This window comes from Bos indicus, chromosome 29, assembly GCF_029378745.1.
Source record: "Bos indicus isolate NIAB-ARS_2022 breed Sahiwal x Tharparkar chromosome 29, NIAB-ARS_B.indTharparkar_mat_pri_1.0, whole genome shotgun sequence".
Classification (NCBI taxonomy): Eukaryota; Metazoa; Chordata; class Mammalia; order Artiodactyla; family Bovidae; genus Bos; species Bos indicus.
In genome coordinates this window covers 47,555,368-47,569,580 of record NC_091788.1, presented here as the reverse complement: position 1 = coordinate 47,569,580, position 14,213 = coordinate 47,555,368, and the positions used below count along the sequence as shown (strand labels likewise).

The window sequence follows — 14,213 nt, the reverse complement described above, 5'->3', positions numbered from 1 at the left end:
TCTGCCCTCAAGGACTATCCCTGTTGCTCCTTATCTTCTGACTTTGCTGGAAGCAAAGTTGGGGCCAGAGAATAAAGACTCCTGTGCTCAGCCCTGGACCCTCAGCCTACTTGCGGGGGTCGAGGGGCCAGATGGAGGTGCCAGACCCCTCACCTTGCCTCCCAGCTAAAGATTAGAGGTTTCTTTTGCCACGATGAGAAGGTTTTTTACTTCAGCCAGTCTCTGCAGGTCTCCGAGCCTCCATTTCTCATCTCTAAGGCGGGGCTGAGCAGGGCTACCCTGGCTCCAAGCTGGCCCACTGTGGCCCAGGCTTCTCTCCCACTGCTCTTGGGGACAGGGGGTAATTAGAGCGAGTCTGGGGCCTGAAGTCAGCACCACATCTGATAGTCACCCCGGTGGGCAGGCTGGGACCACATCACAGAACACTGTTCTCCATCCGCCCTCTCCAGCTCCCTCTCCAGGGGAAGCGGCTGGAGGTGTGAGGCCTGGACCTAAGTGAGGTCAGGGGGGTCACCCAGATACCAGATAGGGTTGGGAGGGGATCTGGGGGTGAGGACACTCACAGCAGAAGTCCCAGAACTGGTGGTAGGAGGCTGGCTGGGGCCGGGCCTGGGAGTGTCCAGGCTGGGGTTGGAGGAGACCAATCAGTCAAATGGCAGCAATGACCATTTGGTAGCAATTAACAGGCTCGCTATTAGCGAATTACACACCCCCACCTGGTTCCGTATTGAGGGGGAGGCCGCCGTGGGGTGGGCTCTGTGGGTGCCCCGACCTGGCCCAGCACGCCTCTGTGCCTGCCAGGAAGCTTGCAGGAAATCGGGCACCCCTCCTTGGCTATGCCCTGGCATCCTAGGGCCTGGCAGCCCAGCAACATTCAGAGCTAAGCCCAGGTCTGCGGGAGCCTTGGGGACAGGAAAGACGGGGATCAGGGAGACTTCGATGACCAGGAGACTCAGTGGGTAGGAAAGCAAAGGTCGGGGCAGAGAAGGAGAGGCTGTGGGCGGTGGGCTGGGGTGCAGGAGGGTTGGCGAGGCCCCCAAACACCAGCAGAGGAAGGGGCTGCCCCAGAGCCTGGTGTGGGGAAGACAGCAATTTTGGCTTTTAGACACTCCTTCTGACTTCAGCCCAGAGGTTACTGCCGGGGCCAGGGAGCTTAGCTGCCTCAGAGGAGTTCCCCTAACAAGAATGCCCATGGGGAGTCAGGTTTGCTGGAAGGAACCTGGGGCGTGGGGGTCTGCTGTCCTGGCCTAACTGTTCACAGCGCCGGGTTTGCATAATGAACTGTGGTCCCTTAGTGATAGGGTCGGCCTCTGCACCGATAGGGTGGTGGGGCCTTTGCAAAGGTACTTTCATTGAGTTTCTCTCACTGTATTTGAGGCATTTTCCTAAAGGAAATCAACCCTGAAGACTCACTGAAAGGACTGATGCTGAAGCTGAAGCTCCAACACTTTGGCCACCCCATATAAAGAGCCGACTCATAGGAAAAGCCCCTGAAGCTGGGAAAGATTGAGGGCAAGAGGAGAAAGGGGTGACAAAGGATGAAATGGTTGGATGGCATCACCGACTCAATGGACATGAGTTTGAGCAAACTCCAGGAGACAGCGAAAAACAGGGAAGCCTGGTGTGCAGCAGTCCATGGGCTTGCAAAGAATTGGACATGACTTAGTGACTGAACGACAAGAACGCACACGAGGAGCCAGCATCTCAGAGGATGATGCTGCACGGCCAAGGTCGCAGGACTAGGAAGCAGCTGAGCTATTCATTCATCCATGGGGTAGGTTCTGAGGGGCTGCTCTGTGACCAGCACAGTCTAGAAGCTGCAGGCACAACAGTGAACAAAACCGGCAGAAGCTCCTGACCCTCAGCGCTCTTGGACCCCTGTTCTGCGGCAGTAATCCCCCCCAACCAGTTCTAGGGTGCAGGCAGAGGGGGTGGGTGCAGGGCACCTACAACCCTTGCTATGTCTCTCCTGAGTTCTCTCTGGAAGTTCAAGTGACCAATAGCCCCAGGCCAGCTCCGTGGGTGAAGCCCCAATGCACTGCCCTTGGCTCCATCCTCAGGGGTTGCCTGACAGCGGTCCTCTGTCCCTTGTAAAGCCGGCTCCATCATCACAGGGCTCTAGCAATTGGTGGCCTGTTCTTTCAACTGTTCAGGGGCTCTGTCTGACTAGACCGACTCTAGCCAGAAGCCACTTCTTCTGGGACTGGGGTACTGAGTGGTGCCCCAGGGCTGGTCCAGGGCCACTTAGGCACTGCGGGTGCTGGGGAGGGCCCACTGAGAACACGCTGCCCTGCTTGTGTTAGGTCAGGGTACTGAGACGTATCCCAATGGGATGCACTAGCTCCTGCAGCTCAGGAGAGCCCCTGGTGCCCCCCCCCCACACCCCTTCCCCTAAGGAAGGACCAAGGTTCCAAATCCCGATTCAGGTAGAAGGGACAGGGGACGCCAGCCCACTGGGCTCATCCCCAAGCCCCTGAACTTGGAGCCTAGACTATTGGACCCTACAGGGAGCCCTCATGCCTGCCAAGTACCCTTGCTTGAGCCTGGGTGTCAGTACCAGCTGCTGGGCAGGGGGCTGCAGGAGCACAGAGTGGGTGGGTGGGTGGGGGAGCAAGAGAGGGGGTGAGGATGTGGCTCTTCCCAGCACTCCATCCTCAGCCCCTCTTCACTGGGATCCAGAGGGGAGGGGCCCCCTCGAGGCGCAGGGGCCTCTACATGGCTGTTCCCAACCCCCCCGGCGGGGATGCCCACCCACCTTTGCCAGTTTCCGCTCATCTCCCTTCTCGGTGGCTAGCAGGCTCCCCATGCTTTGCTCAAGCCATCTGTCCCGAGCTCTCTGGGTCCCCATCTCTGGTCCTCAGTCTCTCTCTGTTCTGTCCTATCCTCTCCTGTTCTCTGAGCTGTCTGTCTCTCTTGCTCTCCAGGGCTGTCTGTCTCTGTGCCCCTTTCTCTAGCTACACTGTCGCCCTCCTACAGCCCCAGCCCCCTCCCTGGCGCGCTCCTGACACTGGACGTTCCAAACGCAAACCTCGTCCTTCCCGCCATGTGCCGGGTGCTTGGGATGCGCCAGGGGATAAAGCACCTTCAAGCCTTGGGCCGCCGAGGGCAGCGTCCTGGCTCCAGTGGGCAGCCCTGGGCGCAGTCAGAACCTCGGGGTCCCCCACGCGCGCCCGCGCCCGCGCGCAGGGCCCGCCCCTCTGCGGTGCTCCGCGGGCCCCCTTCATTATGCGCCGCCTTTAATGGGCGTTTGTCAGTGCGACTGCCCCGCGAGTTGTATTCGCGGACATCAGTCATCGGCGGCGTTCCCATTGTGCCAGGGGATTGACGAGGGGCGGGAGGGGGTGACAGGGCCTGGGGCGGCCGCCTCGAGACCTCGGTCTATAATTTTCGGAGGCATAATTGGTCTGGGGGAGGGGGCGGGGGAGGGGGCGGGGAAGGGACCTTTCAGAACCGGGAGGGCGCACGGGCGCGGGGCGCGCGGCGGAGCAGAGCCACGGCTCGACGGCGGCACGCGGGGGGCGAGCGAGCGCGGGGGGCGCCCGGCCCGGACGCCGCGCCCTGCCCCGGCTCTCCACCCCGCCCGGCCTCCCGCCCCTCGCGCGCCTCCCGCGCCTCTGCCTGGGGACCGCATCGGCCTTTTGTTGCCGAACCGTCTTTTCTTTCAGCTCTTTGCGCAGCAACGGAAATCTCACCCGTTTCGGGGTGAAAATTAAAGGATCTCTCTCTCTCTCTGTCTCCCTCTCCCTCCCTCGCACCCACCGCTCCCCTCCCCTCCCCTCCCCTCCCCTCCCCCGCTCCGCGGAGCCGGAGTCGGCACCGCCAGGCGCGGGAGCGGGCTCCGAGCACCTCGCCCCGGCTCGGCTCGCCGTCCCTTCCATGGGCGCCGCGCTCGCCTGCAGCCGCCGCCGCGAGGCGGGCGCGATGCCACGATGGACCTGATCTGGCTGCTGCTGCTCAGCCTGCTGGAGCCCGGCTGGCCGGCCGCGGGCCCCGTGGCGCGGCCGCGGCGGGATGCGGGCGGCCGCGGCGGCGTCTACGAGCACCTCGGCGGGGCGCCCCGGCGCCGCAAGCTCTACTGCGCCACGAAGTACCACCTCCAGCTGCACCCGAGCGGCCGCGTCAACGGCAGCCTGGAGAACAGTGCCTACAGTGAGTGTCCGGCGCCCCCGGAAGGAGCGGTGCCCACGCGGGGGCTGGCCAGGCAAGGGTGCCCGCCCGGGGACGCGGACCAACGCTGCGGCCTGAGGGAGACCGCTGGGGTCCCCTGGGCTCCCCCAACGTCTGGGAGCTGAAGAGAGGGGATCTGGGGTGGGGGGGCGGCGGGTCACGTCCGAAGAGGCCGCGGCTGGTGGCTGCCCCCGGCGCCCCGCCGCCTCTGGTCCGAGGAGGTGTGAGGAAAGCCGTCCGGGGACTCCCCGCTCGGTTGGGTTCGGTGGTCCTGACAAATCTGAGCCCTTTGAGTTTTTCGGAGAAAAGGCCCTGGACAAGGCGTTTATCGTCCTCTTTATTATTTCGACCCCTTCTGCTCCTGCCGACCTCGGGGCTCCCGGCCATCCCCTCCGCCCTCCCGGCTCGCGGCCACCCAGGTGGCCGCCCCGGCGCGCGGAAGAAGCTCGCCGGACAGAGCGGGACTCCCGGGGATCCTGGGAGGCGACCGCAAGGATAGAGAATCGTGTCCCCAGACCGGAGTCCCCAGCCCTCCCGCCTCTGCCCTCGGCCGCCGAGCGACCGGCGGGATGAGCTCCTGGGTCGCCGGTGGGGGGCCACAGGATGCGGCTTAGGAGCACGCAGGGGCGTCAACCTGGTGCTGCGGGCGCGGACACACTGTCACCCCGCCCCGCAGCCGGAATCCGCGCCCGGACTGCGCTCGAGCCGGAGTCCCGCAAGGTCCCAAGGTTTGGCTCCTCTGGCCACGGGGACCCGGGCTCGTGCGGAGTCCTTTCTCGAGGAGGAGCGCAGGGCCGTGGGGATTCGACGCAGCTCCGCTCAGTGAGGAGCTGGAGACCCGAGCTCGGGGCCGGGCAGGAGCTCAGTGGGAGGGGTGTGTGGCCAGAGAATCGGGGTCCCCCGCTGCGCCCCGTGATCTGCTCCTCCCCCTGCCCCGGGCTCAGGAAAAGGCGCGGTGTATTCCAGAGGCGGCCGGACAACTCTGCTTCCTCCAGGAAAGCCGCGGCGAGGGCGTCTTCGGAAGACGCCTCCGGAGCCGCGCGGTGGAAGCCAAATGTTACCAGGGCGTCCACTGCGCGCGGGACGGGACTGCGAAAGCCCCTGAGCCCGCCTGGTAGCGATTCTTCGGTTCTGTCCAAATGCAGTCTCCCCTCCCACTCCCGGGAGTCGCAGAGCATCCAAATTCTTGAGGCATCCAAGGCGGGCGGCCCAGAGCCGCCCTGGTCCCACATCCAGACGCGGGTACTATGGTCTTCAGGCCGGCGCGACGGGGCGACGGAGCGGGGCGGGGGGAATCCGCCCAGCCTGCGCCCCAGAGAGCCCAGAGGCCGGCATCCTGTGCCTCCCGGGCCCCCGCACGCTCCGGGCAAGCCTCTGGCGGCCGGCGGCCTGGCCCTGTGATCGCTGACATGTGCCGGAGGCAAGACGCTGGACCGGACAGGCGCCCCCTGGAGAGGGCACCGGCTGTTACCCCAGGGGCACCGTGGCCCCACGTGGGGCTTTGTTGCAGGCTCCCCAGGGAGAAAAAAAGTGCCCTCGGTCCTAACGGAAGGCATTAGGGGAGATTTAAACTGTCTTCCCTTGGGTGGGGAGTGGGTGAACACAGGCGGCTGCCCTTTGTGAGCTCCCTGCCAACACCCTACAGGCTCGACACAATTATCTCCCACCCACGCACACTGCCAGCAGGTTTGGGTGGCACCCTCAATACACTGGTGGATCCCATTATCAACCGACCTTGCCAAGGGCCCAGCTCCCCCTCCCAGGCCCCCAGAGGCACTCCAGTGAGCCCAGACACTGCCACGTTCAAGAGGTTTGAATCCTGGTTCAGACACCTGTGTGCCATCTTGGGCAAGTCCCTCAGCCCCAGTCTCAGCTGGCGCGTCTGGCCAGCCCATCATGAAACTAGCTCACTGAGTGCTGGGGAGGCTCCAGGGAGCTCACGTCCAGCGTGGGGAAGTACTGGTTTCCTTCCCTCCCAGGTTTGCGTTCCTCTCCTTGCAGACACCTTCCCTGGTGTTCCCCGTTCTGCACCTCCACCCAGGGGTTTCTCCCTCCCCCAAACTTCCAAAGTCGCCCCCTTTCAGTGTGGGTTGCCCTCAGCACCCCCATCCCCCCCAGAGCTGGCGCAGGGAAATGGGGTGTTCAGCCCTCCCTGCCAGGCTCTGTGGGAGGTGGAGGGAGTGACAGGCTGTCCGACTCCTCACAGGCATCCTGGAGATAACGGCGGTGGAGGTGGGCGTTGTGGCCATCAAGGGGCTCTTCTCCGGGCGCTACCTGGCCATGAACAAGAGGGGTCGGCTCTATGCTTCGGTGAGTCCAGGGGCTCGTGTTGGGCGCAGGGCACAAACGGAGCAGCTGGCTCCCTTGGACGTTACATCAGAGGACACACAGGGACACGGGCAGCGTAACGCTCTGTCCGGGGACATGCAGGGACCAGCACCCCAGGTCCCATGGCTCCCCACCCGGCGCTCTTCCGCCCGATTCTGCTTAGAGGCGGCTGCCAGCTGACGGGGTAGAGATATCCTATGTTCTCCAGTGCTGTAGGGTGAGAAAACGCTTCCCCAGGCATTCTGTGGTCACCTTCAAGGTAACTGGGAGGAGAGGAGAGGTTGTGCCCCAAGTTTCTACCAAGATAAACGGACCCTGGCGAGCCTGGGGATGAAGCAAGGGTGTCCAGGAGGCAAAAGGTCTTCTGTGGGCTCACCCAGACAGAGCATTCCTGAGAGCAGAGTGAGGAACAGGGCGGAAAGGCAAGAGCTGTGAGTCGGTAGGAGGGAACCAAGAGGGCGATGGGGCCCACGTCCCAGGCACATAGGTTTGGAGCCCAGTCTTTGTACCATCTGGGTCTCTATACAACAAGGGGTCCTGTGACTGTGGGCGTTGGCGGTGTCCGTCCCCCAGGGGCGGGGCATACATGGAGTGAAATACATGTCCTAGGAAGTTGCCTACCTCCAACTAGTCATTACATGCAATTCCGCTGATGCTCCCTGGGCAGTGAGAGGCTCCCCCCACTCCTCCGTTCGATTGCATTTGCAGGGGAAACAGAGACATTTCCCCGTCAGGCAAAGCACCGTCAAGAAATTCAGGGAAATCCTCCTTTAAGCAGCTTTTTCCATCACAGATTTTTCACGGTTTGGCTAAAGGAAATGCAGAAGTAGGAAGATACCCATTTGCTTTCTGTGACCTGGGGGAGTCTATGTCTGGGAAGAGGGACCCTTGGGTGCCCAGCCTCCTCTAGTCTGTAAACACCAAGTGTGGTTTATAAACACATGCCCTTAGCCCAGGGTCTGGTCTGACTTTTTCTTGAGGTGGATGGTGGCTTTCCAGACCCCTCCAGCCCTCCCCCTTGGTGCGGAGTGAGCAAAACTGACTTTCTGTTCCTGAAATGGGCTGGGACCACCCACAGTCCCTCCCATCTCTGATGGTGAGGGGAGGCCTAACTGGCGTGCAGTGCTTATGCAGGTCTTACTGACCAGGGGCGGCCTTTGTTCACACAGGGAGGCAGGTAGAGCTGGAATCAGGAGAGGAAGCATCTGGCTGCTGCCATCTCTTCCATGGGAGACCCAGGCCAGGACCCTGGGGGGCAGAATTATGCGTGCCCAGTGGGCTAGAGTCTCCCTATGGCTTCTGTCTCTGAGAGCTGGAAGCCCTGGCTTCGGGGACGGAAGAGGAGAGGTTCCTGGTCCCACGCGGGTAGCCCGGTGGTCTAGCTCGGTGGGGTGGGACTTGGCAGAGCGCCTGGCATGGGAGGCCTCACTATGTTGCAGATAAGCTGGAAGGTGAGGCAGCCCAGGGGCCACTCCTGCCACCCCTTGTCCCCGTCCTGGGTGCCCCAATTTGCCCGTGAGTGCTGCTCCAACTGCCCTGCCTCTTGACTATCTGAGTCCCTGGTCTTTGCCATCACCTTGCTTCTCGCCCTCCAGGCTAGCTCATCCACTCTGGGTCAGCGGCCCTTGCTTCTGACAGCCCCCAATCCCAGTCCTGACCTCCCTTCAGAGTTATAGGTCCCCCCAAATGTCCTGATGGCTCAGAGACCACCTGGCAGAGGGCAGCACACCTCCAGCTGAATCCAGAAGCTCCCCTGACTCCCCTTCCGTGGTTGTTACCCCGCCAGCCACTCACTTAAACCCAAGGTCAGCCGGGAGTCCTGGTGGACACCTGCTTCTTTCTCAGCCGCACACTCAGTCTGCCTCCAAGTCCTCGAACACACTTCCTGAATCCCTGTCTTCAGCTTTGGCCTCCCTCCACCCCGCCCCATGCCCTTATATCTCAGGCCCTCGTCCTCTCCCAGCTGGACCGTCACAGCAGTCTCGGGACCCAGCTACTGGCCTCCAGGTCTCCTTCCTCCAGTCCACAGCCCCCTTCCCTCCCTCCTGTCTCCTTCCATCCATCTATCCATCTGTCCATCCATCCATTCACACATCCACCCATCAACACCCATCCATCCACCTTTCTTTCCTTCCATCCACCTGGCATTCATTCCTCAATGTCCTGGGCACTTACCATATGTCACACTCTGTGCTAGGTACTGATCAGTCATCTCCCTAAACTGCAAATCCACTCACCTAATGGCCTCCAGGAATGCCCCATCGCCCCCAGATTATCACCCAGATTCCTTAGCTCAGCTCACAGTGGAGCAACCCAGACCACCTTCTGCCTCCTCCTCCCACCGTCAGTTCACAGCTCCCATCCCCACTCAGGCTCCGGACCCCTTGGCTTCTCTAGAACAAGCCCTGCTGTTCCCAGCCCCGACCCCACGCTTTCCCTGTACTCTACTGCCCGGAGTGCCCCTGCCCCCTCCTGCCCCCTCCTGCCCCACGGGAACATGCCCTCCCCTTCAATTGTCACCCCACTGGGAGGGTGCCTGCCTTCCCTGTGCACCTCTGCCTGGTCCCCGCCTCTGCCCTGCCCTGGCTGATTTTTCTGGAGCAGCGCCAGGAGCTGGCAAAGCTGAGAAGGAGGAGCAGCCTCCCTGAGGACGAGGGTGATGGCAAGGAGTACAGTCTGAGCAGGTGGACCCTGGGGTTGGGGTGGCTCTGGGGAGGGCCCCTGGGGAGCAGAGTCTGGGATGGGACCGCGGGGGTGGGACAGGCACTGGGACCTGCCGTCCTGGTGCGTCTGTGATGCCTTTTTCTAGCTCGTCTTGGCCCTTTACCCATAGCCTCCCCCCATCCAGGAGCCCCCTCAAGGTGCAAACAATGTTCCGCCCCCAAGAAGCCCTCCTATAGGGCCTGAGCCCCTGTCACAGCTCTGTGTCCCTTCAATGGCCCCCGCCCCCAAGTGTCCCAGCAAAGAGCAAACCCACCAGGCTTCCTGCAGGACGGGCCTCAGCCCGGGAGGAGGTACCTTCTCCAGGACAGAGGGGCCTGGGAGGAGAGCTGGTTCAGCTGCCGAGGTTTTCACAGACACTCAATGTGGGCCGGGGTGGGGCGGCAGGTGTAAGATGCTGAAGCAGCGTGCGGCATGCGGGTGGGGCAGGTCTGTCCTGAGGCCTCCCACCTACCCACCCCAGAGGGCCCCACAACACGCAGGGGGTGGGCACAGGCCTCAGGGGCATCAGATCCCTCTGTGATTTGGGGTCTGGCACCCCTCTGGACCTCAGTTTCCCCGTCTGTAAAATCTCAGGCAGTGGCATCCGTAGGCAGACCCAAAGAGCCCCGAGCATCCACTGAGGGGCGGCAGAGCACAGAGGAGGGGCTGCGGTTATGGGGGGAGGCTCTCCCCCCCCATGCTCTCCAGCCTTGCCTCGGGGCTCCTGAGTCACCAGAGAGAGCTGGCTGGCGCTTCCCATCTTGCTTCCTGAGGTCCTCGGGGATCATAAGCTTCCCGGTCTGTAGGTCTGGCCCCGAACAGCCTGTGACCCCGGAGAATGGGGCTGCGGTCCACTGGGCCACCTGCACCCTTCCCCCCTCTGCTGATGGAGAGGGGCCCTGAGGGTCTCCCACCTCATGGTCAGTTCCCAGAGAAGAGGCCAGTCCTCCTGGCCAGCTGTCCCTGTGCCCCTTGGCACAGTGCGGGGGGGGGGGGGGGGGGGGGGGCGGAAACAGTGCTGAGGGGGGCTTGGCGTGTCTGTCCACCTACAGCTGGGACTAGAGCCTAGGCTGGCATAAGACATACCTGCCCCTTGCCCAGCCCCCTATCTGAAGACACCCCACAGCAGCCCGCGGGGGGCGCTGGCAAAAGCTCCTTCCATTCTGCGTTTGTCCGTCCAGACGCCCGCCTGCGAGACGGGGCGGTCCCCACCCCACCCCACCCAGACCCCGGCCCAGGGCTCCCCTCCCCGCCTGCGTCCTCGGGGGGCTCTGTGCGCTGACCCCGGCCCCCGCCCGCCCCGCAGGAGAGCTACAACGCGGAGTGCGAGTTCGTGGAGCGCATCCACGAGCTGGGCTACAACACCTACGCCTCCCGGCTGTACCGCACAGCGCCCAGCGGGCGCGGGGCTCGGCGCCAGCCTAGCGCCGAGAGACTGTGGTACGTGTCCGTGAACGGCAAGGGCCGGCCCCGCCGGGGCTTCAAGACACGCCGCACGCAGAAGTCCTCTCTCTTCCTGCCCCGTGTGCTGGACCGCAAGGACCACGAGATGGTGCGGCTGCTCCTGGGCACGGCCGGGCTGCGTGGCGGCCAGGCCAGGCCTCCTCCCCCCGGCAGGGCCGCTTCCATGCGGCAGCGGCGGCGGCGGCAGCAGAGGAGGCCTCGGGACCGGGACCGGGGAGGCCGAGCTTAGCTCCCGCCCCGGGGAGGGAGCGGAGGCCGTGAGCGTCCCCGCCCCGCGGCCGGCTCCGAGCTCGGGCTGCCAGGACCGGGATGCAGACCAGACGACGGAGGCCTGGAGTCCCCGCCGTCCAAGCCGACCCGGGCGTGCAGGGCTCCACCCCTGACTTCCGTGCTCTCGCTCTTCCCACCTGGCAGCCGGCTGCTCCGCCCAGGCCAACGGAATACACCCCCAACCCTTCCTGTTTATCTCAAACAACCAGCACGTCAACGCAGCAAGGAGCCCCCGTCCTGGCTTGGAGGGGACTGCTGTAACGGGACACTTGTGCGTTTGCTACGGCTGGGAGCGCCCTTGCCCACAGGGGGAGGATCAGCTGGAGCAAGGGGTCCCCGCTGTTGGAGGCGCTGTGGGACAATGGGGTGGGGGCGGGGGGTGATCAAAACGTTAAAAGTATTTTGCTCTACGTTGTTATTTAATAGATGAGGATGCAGCCTGCAGACACACTTGAAGGTTTTACTTGAAAGAATCTGCTTGTGATGATGGTGGAATCTGTGCCAAACTGATGTCTTAAGATGTATGATTGTATCTGAGAAACTGGGCTAAAGACACATTTCAATTCCCTGGTTTTGAAAGTTACTATTTTTTTTAACCACTAGATGTTTTGTTTGGATGGAAAGAAGAGACTAACGCCTCTGTGTGTGTGTGTGTGTGTGTGTGTATGTGAATTTCCCCGAGTGTCTGCATGTGTGGGGGGGATGTGGGCTTCCCAGGTGGCCCAGCGGTAAAGAATCTGCAGTAGACGCAGATTCAATCCCTGGGCCAGGAAGACCCTCTGGGGGAGGGCATGGCGACCCACTGCAGTGTTCTTGCCTGGGGAAATCCCTGGAGAGAGGAACCTGGTGGGCTAGAATCTATCGGGTCGCACAGAGTCGGACGCGACTGAAAGAGCTTAGCACGCAGCACTCGTGGGCGTGTGCCTCTGTGTGTGTGTGTGTGTGTGTGTGCACGTGCGTGCGTGCATGAGTGAATCTACATATGCGTGTGGTTGTGTGTTCCTGGTTGTGCATAGGTGTGCACACATGTGGAGAGAGAGAAAGGAAGAGATTTACGTTGTGTAGATATTCCCCAGACTCCCTCCACCTTGCAGCTGTGTGCTTCTCCGTGGACTATTCTGAGCACCTGGGCTGCGGGCCACCTAGAGCCATTCCAGAGCTCCTTCATCCCCCTAACCTGCCACCAAGGCTTTGAGCGTGCCTACGTTTGCCTGAGAAACTGAGGCTCAGAGAGGTGACGTGGTTTGTTGCAGCCTTCCCTGGTGGCTCAGACAGTAAAGAATCTTCCTGCGATGCAGGAGACCCGGGTTCAATCCCTGGGTCGGGAAGATCCCCTGGGGAAGGGAATGGCTACCCACTCCAGTATTCTTGCCTGGAGAAATCCCATGGACAGAGGAGCCTGGAGGGCTACTGTTTGTAGGGTCACCAAGAGTTGGACTGAAATGACTCAGCACGCGTGCACACACGCTTGGGTCAGTCTGGACCCCCCTGCAGGCCAAACTGCTTCGTTTTGGGTGTGGGACAGGAGGGCGTGGTGGGTTGACTCACTTCTCCCAAAGTTCACATGTTGAAGTCCTGCCCCGTGCCCACCTGGGGCCTCAGAACTTGGCCACATCTCATTGCAGATGTGATCAAGTTAGGGTGAGGCCGTCTGCAGCTGGGCACTCTCTGCCCCAGGGTGACCGGGCCCTTGTAAGAAGGGGGATGACAAGGGCAGACCTGGGCACAAGGTCGGTGCCGGGTGAGGATGAGGGCAGAGACTGGGGTGACACTTCTGTACAGCAGACATCACTGCACGGCACCAGGAGTTAGGGGAGAGACTGGACCACACCACCACATGGCCTGCCTGCCCACACCTTGGGCGTCTGGCCCCCAGAACTGGGAGACCACACGTCTCTGTCGTTATGGCCGTTAGGTGTGTGGAACTTTGTCATAGCTGCCCGAGCAAGCTTGTACAGGGAGCAAGGGGCCCGGCTGTGCTGCCGCTCAGGTGGTCCCCAAAGGGAGAGGGGCCTTGTTTCTGTTGAATGAGGGGGGAGCGCAGGAAGTCCACAGGCTGAAAGCGTGGGCTCCAGGGAGGGTTCTGAGGACATCAATCTGCAGGGCCCACCAGGCTGCCAACACCAGGCTCATCTAACATGGGCCGTGGGGGCACCTTGGGGAGCCCAGGAAGGGGCTGCAGGGGATTTCCAAAGTGGGGCCTGCACGAGCGTTCCCACCCCTTTCTGCTTTTGAACCGCAGACACTGCCTCCAAACCAGCTTTTTGGTTTTTAAGCAATGCAAATGGACCCCAAAGGGAACAAGCATTTCACGTCCATTTAAAAACACTTCAGTAAATGCAGCCTGGCGTGCTGCAGTCCATGGGGTCGCAAAGAGTCGGATGCGACTGGGCGACTGAACTAAGTAAGTAAGTAAATGAAATTAAAAGATGCTTGCTCCTTGGAAGAAAAGCCACGACAAACCTAGACAGCATATTAAAAAGCAGAGACATTACTTTGTTGACAAAGGTCCATCTAGTCAAAGATATGGTTTTTCCAATAGTCATGTATGAATGTGAGAGTTGGACCATAAAGAAAGCTGAGCACCAAAGAGCTGATGCTTTTGATCTGTGGTGCTGGAGAAGATTTTTAGGAGTCCCTTGGACTGCAAGGAGATCAAACCAGTCAGTCCTAAAGGAAATCAACCTTGAATGTTCATTGGAAGGACTGATGCTAAAGCTGAAGCTCCAATACTTTGGCCACCTGATGCAAAGAATCAACTCATCAGAAAAGACCCTGATGCTGGGAAAGGTTAAGGTAGCAGGAGAAGGGGGCAACAGAGGATGAGATGATTGGATGGCATCATTGATTCAATGAACATGAGTTTGAGCAAATTCCGGGCGATGGTGAAGGACAGGGAAGGCTGTCCAAGTGAAACTTGCTCCTCCGTGGAGCAGAAGCAGGGGAAGCCAGAGACTAGTGCTATAGTCCACGGGCTGCAAAGAGTCAGACACGACTGAGCAGCTGAACGACAGCAACAAAGGCATGTAGTGGAATCTAGCCCTTGGCCCCACGTCACTAAGAACCGCTGTGTCCCCGGGACTTTGGGAAGATGGCCTTGGGCTCGAGAGCGCGCTGCGGGGAGGGGCTCACCTGTGTGGCTAGTGCTGCAGCCCCGCCTACCCCTCAGGCGAGGATGCCAAGGTGTGCCTTGCACATGGCACCCCGCACCTGGAGGGAGGCTGAGTGCCAGCAGGGTGAGGTCCCTGCAGGGCGAGGGGCTTTCAGGTGCCAGGGCTCCA

The 14,213-nt window shown here is 61.6% G+C and overlaps 1 protein-coding gene across 1 annotated transcript; it reads left to right on the top strand.

Moving 5' to 3' along the window:
- The first annotated feature begins 3,929 nt into the window (after positions 1-3,929).
- FGF3 (fibroblast growth factor 3) lies at positions 3,930-10,891 on the top strand. Its single transcript, XM_070782811.1, has 3 exons — positions 3,930-4,149; positions 6,374-6,477; positions 10,505-10,891. Exons 1-3 carry the CDS (start codon positions 3,930-3,932, stop codon positions 10,889-10,891), a joined length of 711 nt encoding a protein of 236 aa, XP_070638912.1.
- Positions 10,892-14,213: the final 3,322 nt, after the last annotated feature.

Bases quoted from the DNA above. Each gene is read 5' to 3' on its own strand.
- FGF3 (XM_070782811.1), top strand. From the start codon at position 3,930: ATGGACCTGATCTGGCTGCTGCTGCTCAGCCTGCTGGAGCCCGGCTGG. The intron at 4,150-6,373 runs GTGAGTGTCCGG...GACTCCTCACAG, and splicing joins CCTGGAGAACAGTGCCTACA to GCATCCTGGAGATAACGGCG. The intron at 6,478-10,504 runs GTGAGTCCAGGG...CCCGCCCCGCAG, and splicing joins GGGGTCGGCTCTATGCTTCG to GAGAGCTACAACGCGGAGTG.